Below are 9160 nucleotides of genomic sequence, written 5' to 3'. Positions count from 1 at the left end.
TTATTTAAGACAATGAACACACACAAGCCACCCACCTTTCACACTATGCCAATGGAAACATAAAATGGACTTCTCTAGGAAGGATGACTGTCAGTGGTGAAAACATTTACTAATAATTCTAGCAATTCTAATGGTTTACAGCATACCACATTATGTATGTTTGGCTCAGCACCACCCCTAGCTTCCTAGTTTAGGTGCAGGTGAAGATGCAACAATTAAAAGACTGCTTCAATAGCGTTTTTTTGTGGTCTCTACCTTGGCTGTTACTGATGCACACACAACCCTAAGGCCTAATTTTCCTTTAGATTATAAAGTTTCCTTACAGTGTCTCCTTCAATGTCCTGAGAAAAACACAAGTGGCCTCAGTGCCACCTCACCTTACACCAGTGCTGGACCATTTTCAGCAATAGAATCCTCAGGTTGTTCTATTTTTGGCTTTCCTCTACTGAGTGATAAAAATTTCTTTAAACACAAGAAAATAAGGTGAGAGAGGGAAATTAATGCTCTTCCTCAGATTTCCAGGGTTCAGGGTCTCGCACACACCGAGGTTACAAATTACAAATATGGTCAGGGCATCTCAGAGGAAATGAGGCAGGCATCCCGTGCAGAGCTCCTTCTAGGGGAGGCCCAGTCAGGCGTTATATCAGATAAGGTGGGCTAGGGGAGGGTCCGACCTAAGGGGACAGCTTTATGGTTTTGGGCAGTGGCTGGAAGAAGCCTTTACTCAACATCCAGCAGGGAACCTTAAGCCAAGAGGCTCACTTGAAAGACCTCGAGGTTTTCCCGCGCAACCACCCTCGGGGCGCGGGAGAACCCGGATGGAACCTCCCCGACACTCCACTGCCTTTGAATCGCAGCATGGGGCGGCGCTCCCCACCCTCCAATGTCCTGATTGGTTGGTATTCACAGGGTCTTCATTTCGATTGGACAATCGCGGTGCCGATCACACGACGTCACTGGCCTCCCAGACTGTTGCTGAGGTGGTGGGAGTCGACTTCTAAATAAACCCGCGGCGGCTTCTCTCTCGAGGGTCGCTCCCTCGCGGTTCGGCTTTGGTTCCCGGTCCCTGGGCCGCGAGACCTTGAGGGACTGTTTCAGGCGGCCTGAGAAAGCCCGGGCGCCCAGGGCATCCCGAGGTCACCCCGCCCGGCGCCATGTCCTGGATGTTCAAGAGGTGAAGGGCTGAGGGGGTGGGGCGCGAGGCCCGGGGCCCCGCTGCCGGCGGCCGATCCGTGCGGCTCCTATTCCTTCTGCGGGTCGCTTGCACCCGAGAATCTGCTGCCAGCACCTCGGGAAATCTCCACCGCCGACTGTGGGGGTCCGAAGCTCCACCCGAAGCGCTTTATTCATCAAAACACCCATTAGCTCCCCACAGTGCTCCAGGCATTGTTGTCCCCCCGTACGCTGGGAATTGTTATTGTGACAGCTCCGAGACAGCCCTGACTCTGGGTGTCTCACGGAGACGAGCACAAGCCTGCTGACGCGTGTTTGCAGAGGAGCTGAAGGGGAAAGACGACTTCCAGAAGGCTTCCAGCAAGCATCACTTTTAATCATCGACAGCGGTTCTTATGCCCATCCCTGCAATAATTATCCTTAAGATTGAAGTTACCCTTAAAATAACAGGGTGATGGATAGGCAAGGGGCCTGCAGGTCAGCGTCCTATGATGTCATAGTTTAGATAGATGTTCTGAAAGAGTTAAAGCAGTGAATGCTGGATGTCAAAGGTTAAGGCTGTTTTCATAGCCAGACGGTGCAGTGCATGCCCTTAATCCAAGTACTCAAGAGGCAGAGGCTGGCAGATCTCTGAGTTCAAGGCCAGCCTGGTCTGCAGAACGAGTTTCTAGGTTAGCCAGGGCTACACAAAGAAACCCTGTCTCGAAAAAACAAAAAGGAAAAAAAAAATCAGATACAATGGTAATTTGGTTTTAAATCCCTTCTTCATTAGTTGGCATGGAAATTTTTGACATTTTAGTGTAAATTTCCCCAGGAAAGAATTTCCAGTATTTCACAGGTCAGATTATCCTGGTAGCATTCCTCACTCAGCTCTTGCTTTAGCCAGGGTAATTGTTACCTGGTATTTGCCTCATAACATTTCACTTGCTAAAATAAATTGTAAGGAAATGATTGCCCTGAAAATACTATTTGACTGTGTTCTTTGAGAAATAATTGGTTAAGTTCTGTTGTTTTAATGTGCCTTTTGTTTGTTTTTATTTTTTTTAATAGGGATCCTGTTTGGAAGTATTTTCAGTCTGTCCAGTACGGAACCCATGGAAATTTTTCAAGACTTTCACACCCAACTTTCCTTCCACGTTTTGAATTCCAAGACGTTATTCCTCCAGATGACTTCCTAACTAGTGATGAAGAGCTAGATCCCATTTTATTTGGAACTTTGAGAGGTCAAGTTGTTGGACTTCGCTATTACACAGGAGTAGTGAGTATAAGAGTAGATTCTAAATAAAATTGTTATATGCTCATGGTTTTAACAGTAAATTATATTAAATGGTGATACACACATATTTATAATTAATGTTTTATTTTGAGTGACTGAAATATGCACTCAAAGTCTTGTTGTAAATACCTTTGCCATCTTTGATTAATTTTTTACGTTTGTACCATGCTTACAGTATATAAAGTACTTTTGTCCATACTGTCATTGATTCTTATAGTTACTGAGGCTCTCTTCCTCAATGGAAGATAGAGATGTAGATGGTTAAATGATTTGTCCCAGTGCAGAAAATATATGCTGAATTTAGGAAGCAACTTCAAATCCATCAATTTTTACTAGATAGGTTATCTACTTTTGAGTTCTTTATTTTTGCAATAGACTAACCCCTGTTTTTCTTCATATTTATTCCTGTTCTCTAATTGAATGTGTGTGTGTGTGTGCATGTGTGTGCATGTGTGTGCATGAGAAAAAGAAAAGAGGACAGATTGAGACTATATATATTCTGCACAGTAATCTTCATTATGGCCATCTTTGTTATTTGGATGATACTTCTAATATCCAATTGATCGTGAGAAAATTTCAAATATAAAATTAGAGTAAGTCAGAGGTTAGCAAGTATTTTCTATATTTTATTTTTTCCTTTGATCTTTGTAAAAAACAAATACTAAATGTATCATTTTATATTAGTATAGTTCAGTATATATTTCTTTAAAATGCAGTTTGTGGGCTGAAGAGCTGATTCAGCAGTTACGAACACTTGGCTGCTTGTGCAGAGGACTGGAGCTCTGTTCTCAACACCCATGCCTGGCAACTGACAACTCCCTTTAACTACAGTCCTGAGGTCCTATGCCCTCTTGTGGCATAGATGGGTACTCATACATAACCCCGGTATAGAATATACATATATACATGATTAAAAATAAAATATATCTGAAACAGCTTTTATATTTCATTTTCATAGCAATCAGTAATTAGATTCTGTTGATTGTTAAAAATGTTTTTGTTATTTTTATAAGGATCAAAACAGGGTTAATGCATTATCTTCGGCCTTTAGGGCTGTAAGGCCCACTCTTGTTTCCTGTTACATACCTGTGTGTCAAAAGGTCTGTATTTGTTACTTTTCCCCTTCACTTGTATCTTTATGTTAAAGCTTGTTAAAAGGTTTTTTTGTTGTTCTTGGGGGAAGGGGTTTGAGATGAGTTTGACTCTATAGCCTAGCCTGGCCTGGAAAGGTAGTTCAGGTTGACCTTGAACTCATAGTGAACTTACAATGCTCACAGTGGTCCACTTGCCTCAGCCTTTTGAGCACTTGATGGTTTCAGAACTTTTTTTTTAAATTGAAATAAGTTATCAGGAGATACTTTGGGGGGATTCTGTGTTTCCCGTTTGTCTTGTCTTGTTTTTCATTCTCTGTATTTTTTTATGTTGAAACATACCATGTTGTTTAGTAGTTATATAAGATGTGCCATCTAGGAGATTACTCAGGAAAGAACAATTATTTCTTGAGTTTTTGTAAATTCATAATTTTCATTTTCTACTTGAGAGTTTGGCTAAACATAAAATGCTTGATCCATATTTTTTCCCTATATCCTAATGCTGCACAGTATATTGTTAGTGAAAGTTGATGCGGGTAGGATTTTCTTTCCCACTTAACTGAATTGGAATTTCTTTGCCTGATGATTAAAAGATATTCTTATTTTAAAAGTCTATTAGTTTCATTAGAGTATTTGCTCCATAAATTTGTTTCCTTCTATTTCATAAAAACTTCTGTAATTATAGTTTGCTTTATTTCAGAGTCATTTCTTTTTTAGAGACTCCATATTCTCTCATTCACTTCCTCTCTCTGACTCGATCTCTTTGCTGTTGTCTCTATACTACCTGTGTGTGTCTTCTACTGCCTCTGAATATTTTTTACTATCATTTTTCATTTTTCTGTTTTCCCCTATCATTTATTTTTCTTGCCATGTTTTTCAAATGCTTTGTTTAGACTTGTGTTAATTTTACTCCAGTCTTTGCTCTTGAAATACTTTCTTTTTTCTAGTCCTTTTAGTAGTCTATCCATTCTTTTTTGTTTGCTTGTTTTGTTTTGTTTTTTGAGACAGGTTTTCTCTGTGTAACAGCCCTACCTGTTCTGGAACTAGCTCTAAAGACCAGGATGCCCTCAGACTCACAGAGATCCACCTGCCTCTGCCTCCCCAGTACTGGGATTAAAGGTGTGCACTACCAACACCCAGAAATCCATTCTTATTTAATATGTAACTGTTCTTTGGTTCTCACATCCCTTTATGAGTTGTATTTTAGATTTGTACTATTGCAAAATTTACATTGTTTTCTAAATTACAGTTTTGTGAAGTATTAGATTATAGTTATTAATCCCATAGCAGTTACTTATGTTGATCTTAGAATAATCTCTATAACATTAATTAACTAATAAGAATATATGTTGAATTGGCGGGGCTGTGGTGGCACACACTTTTAATCCCAGCACTGGGGAGGCAGAGATAGGCTGATCTGTGTGAGTTCAAGTCCAGCCTGGTCTACAGAGCAAGTTTTAGGACAGTCAGAGCTGTTACACAGAGAAACCCTGTCTCGAAAAACAAATAAAACAAAACACAAAGAATATGTGTTGATTAAATATTTAGCTCATTTTCCCACTGTATTTGTAGGTAATGCCTTCATTATTTTAAAAATAAATAAAATGCACTGAATTTCCATACCATAGCTTACTTTATATATTCTATACTTGTTTTCTGTAAATGTAAATCTATAAATTGTAGTCACATATTAATAATAAATCCAAACAGAAAGCGGTTAGTTCCTCCTATAGCGTTCATGCCACAGTTGTACCTAAGGACATTTCTTGCTATGCCAGTACTTACTCCAGTTCACGGTGCTCACAGCAGGGTCAGACTGTTGATGATCACCCCCCACCCAAGCCTCCATAGCACCTTCCCTTACGGTGAAAGCTAGTCAGCAGGGAATAAGTCAGTACCAGCTTCATTTCTCTAGATCCTGAGGCCAGTATGCTGTCTTCACATTTGTCTTACCATAAAGTTCTGGAGGACGTCAAGAGCCAAGACAATACACTGTATTGTTTTGGGAGTTTCTTGAATAACTTCAAGTCTAGAATCCCATACCTGACACTGAACTTTAAATTTGGTAAACTAGGGATTCTGGGGTGGTCATAGTCCCCTGTATAGGGTAACTCTAAGTAAAATTCTTTTATTTGTGAAAAAATCGCACACACACACACAACTTGTGTGTGGCTTTTTTTTCATATATCCATCACCCATTATGTTAATTACCTCTCTCCTCACCCTTCCTCTGCTCTGCCCTCTCATCCCTCTCCCAACTTAAACCTCTTTTCCCATTCATATCAACTGACTTCTTTCTCCCACTCTTAAGCACCCTCCCTGCATTGTCCCTGTCTGGTTTCCTGGATCGAATAGGCATTCCAAATTAAACATATACCTCTAAAGACTTGACACTAAGATCCACATATGATTGGGAGCATGTAATGTTTGTGTTTCTTGACCTGCAAATTTCATTTTTCTTTACAACTCAATAAAATCCTGTTTTATATAGGTACCACATTTTCACTTATTATCACTTGATATATATAAAGGATATTTCCATGTCCTAGCTATAATGAATAGAGTAAATATGAACATAGATGCACATGTGTCCCTGACCCAATCATTCCATTTTGGGACTCATAGTTCCAAAGATTAGCTGTAACATGGATTAATAAAAGACCCAGAGACTGATATTAGAGTTCAAACTTCAAGCTGAATATCAGAAAAGCAAAGCAGCTGGCCACTAGCTTCTTACCTCTACCTCAGGCTGAATGGGCTGATCCTGTCTCCACAAGTTTTCACCAAGCCTCAGACTGTACCTCTTCTCAGCGTGACTGGAGAATGAATGCCTCTACTTACCTTGCTCCTGTCTTCCATACTTCCCTGATGTTGGGATTAAAGGTCTGAGCTATAATTCTCTTTTAGACTGATTCATTCTTGTGTAGATCTAGGTGGCCTTGGACTCACAGAGATTGGTCTGTCTCTTAATCCTGAGTCCTAGGATTAAAGGTGTGTACTACCACCTCCTATCTTCTGGCTGCTGGGATTAAAGGTGTGTGCCTGGTTTCTGAGGCTTGTGGCGGACTTTGCTTTCTTAATCCTCAGGCAAGCTTTAATCAATCATGAATAATATATCATTACAAATAGATGTTTTGAAAAATGCAGTAGCATGAATCTTCAAGGTAGACTTAACTGTACCTTTTACATTGGAAAGACTTATTAGCTTCTAATGAATATAAATTAGCAAATGTAGAAGAATTTCTAGTTTGAGCTGGGCCTGTGGCTCATTTGATAGATTGCTTTGTAGTGTTTACTACGTCCTTGGGTTCAATTTCCAGTGTAATATAAATGAAGTGGTAGTGCATATTTGTAGTCTCAGCACTCAAGAAACAGAGGCAGAAGGGTCAAAGTTCAATACCATCTTGAGCTCAAGATCATCTTTGGCTCCAGAGCCAATTTGAGGTCGGCCTTGGATACGTGAGACCCTGTCTCGAGCAAGCGAGCAATCAAGCAAACAAACAAAAAACCAAAGGAAAAAAAAACTAACAACAATGCATGAATGGAAATTCTAGAAACATTACAAGGAAGTCAAGCTATTACTGTTCATTTTTATATTATTATTATCTGTTCCTTATTTTTACTAGGTAAATAATAATGAAATGGTTTCTTTACAACGAGAGCCTAATAATCCGTATGATAAGAATGCAATTAGAGTAAATAATGTGAATGGAAATCAGGTTGGCCATTTAAAGAGAGATCTTGCAGCTGCCTTGGCCTATATCATGGACAACAAGTTGGCACAAGTGGAAGGGTATGTACTTTTAGAGTTGTTTAAGTGGTTGTGATTTTCAGTTGTCTCTAAATATGTAAGCATTTCCTGAGCCTCTGCAAGTGTCATGGCACTTCCCATCACTGTGCTTCCTGATGTGTTCAGTTTTCTTCTTTGCCCTTCCTTTCTAGCCATCAAAGAATTGTACTCTTATTTTGTTGCTAAATTGTTACTATGGAGAAAAACGGACTTGTGTTTACTACTAGGGAGTATATACTTATCCTGTCTCTTGCAGCTATACCCAGCTTACACATGGTGATCTTCCCACCTCAGACACCTTCTGAGTGCTGGGATGACAGGCATGCATTACCAGAGGGACTTCATGGTGGTGGGGTATTTTATCTTTTCTGCTGTTGTTTTGAGATGGGTTTTGCTAGTACAACCTGGCCTTGAACTCGCAATTCTTCCTTAGCCTCCTGTGTACTAGAATTAAAAGTGTGTACCATCATGCTTCGCTCACTTGGACATTTTTGAGTGTGCTTCATTTCTTACTGGAAATGAAATCAGGATATTCTATATTTTCCATATGATAATTTTATCTCTGTGTCAAAACTTACTAAGAATTTTCTTTTGGTAAATGGTAGGTCTGACTTGTGGTCTCCATTGGCTGGGACTTAGGGAGTGGCTGCCCTTTAGCTAGGGCATATGCCCTGCCAGGGTCGTCACCATTTTGTTTCTTATTGTTACAATCCCGTTTTCATTCTGGTTGCTTGTTCTCTGTGAGGCCTTGTGTTTGTGATCTTAGTGTGAATATTTGGGATAGTTATACCATAATCCGGAGATGCTTAGCATATTCATCCCTGCTGATTTGGAAGATAAAATAAGTAGTTAGGAATCATCTTTGCTTTTTCCTTTATAACATTTTTCAGTTGAGAATAAATTTTTACTGAATACTGGATGTTGAAACTATCCTCTCAGATAGATGCATTATTTTGTTTATTTTGCAATCTTGGATGTGAGCTAACTTTTGTAAACTACTTATGCTGTCATGTCAAGTTCTTTTGACATCCTGTTATAAAAATCGCCTTTTCCTTCTGATTGTTGATTTTCTTTTTCAATTTTTCAAATTTGCTTAAATAATCTGTTCTTGTTTCACATTTTTGCATTTGAGTAATATATTTAATATATTCATAATTGCTATAAAATAATGTTTAATTTCTCATTTTCCCCTTACTATAATAGGGTAGTTCCTTACGGTGCAAATAATGCTTTTACCATGCCTCTTCATATGACTTTTTGGGGAAAAGAAGAAAATAGGAAAGTGGTTTTAAATCAGTTGATGAAACATGGATTTAAGTTGGGTCCCACACCAAAAAGTAAGTTTGATATTTTAAGCTGTAGGGATTGTAAAGAAATTAGTCTCTTTGAGCTTGGTTGGCTAAAGTAATGTTTGCAAAGTCCTCTTAAGTTGTAACCTTTTTTCTGAATCTTTTGAAGAAATTGCCGACTTTCCTTTTTATATTTCTATTAAAATACAACTATGTATTACTTAATAACAGGACAGATTCTGAGGAATATATCAATGTATTGATATTTTCATTGTGTAACCATCATAGACTACTCATACAAAATGAAATAGTTAATCTTATAGACCCATCATTATATGTCCAAATACAGAACTACATATTTGTAACTATATATTCATTCATACACAAAAATACACAAGGAGGGTCAATGTATCCTGTCTAGTTTTTCCCAATGTTAACATAATTCTTCATTTTAAACTTTTGTTTTTATAATTTTTAGACAAGAAGATTTGCTCACTAGGGAGTGAAAAAATTTTGATGTTTGCTTAGAATTTATTAAAAT

The 9160-nt window shown here is 38.7% G+C and overlaps 1 protein-coding gene across 6 annotated transcripts in view; it reads left to right on the top strand.

Annotated features, from left to right (window-relative positions):
• Positions 1-947: 947 nt before the first annotated feature.
• The window catches only part of Hltf (helicase like transcription factor), a 48988-nt gene continuing 40775 nt past the window's right edge, over positions 948-9160 (top strand). For 3 of the 6 annotated variants that reach the window (XM_040754634.1, XM_040754636.1, XM_040754633.1), the window contains exons 1-4: positions 1238-1650; positions 2224-2431; positions 7167-7333; positions 8534-8667. In XM_040754634.1, coding sequence (XP_040610568.1) covers positions 1628-1650; positions 2224-2431; positions 7167-7333; positions 8534-8667 — 532 coding nt within the window. In that variant the 5' untranslated portion in view covers positions 1238-1627. Of the gene's footprint in view, positions 1175-1237; positions 1651-2223; positions 2432-7166; positions 7334-8533; positions 8668-9160 lie in introns of those variants that run through there. The other 3 variants (XM_005079666.4, XM_013120323.3, XM_040754635.1) reach the window with 2 other exon arrangements.

Source organism: Mesocricetus auratus, unplaced genomic scaffold (assembly GCF_017639785.1).
Source record: "Mesocricetus auratus isolate SY011 unplaced genomic scaffold, BCM_Maur_2.0 Super-Scaffold_100011, whole genome shotgun sequence".
Taxonomy (NCBI): domain Eukaryota; kingdom Metazoa; phylum Chordata; class Mammalia; order Rodentia; family Cricetidae; genus Mesocricetus; species Mesocricetus auratus.
Note: the sequence above shows the minus strand (reverse complement) of the source record. Positions and strands in the feature narration are given on the sequence as shown.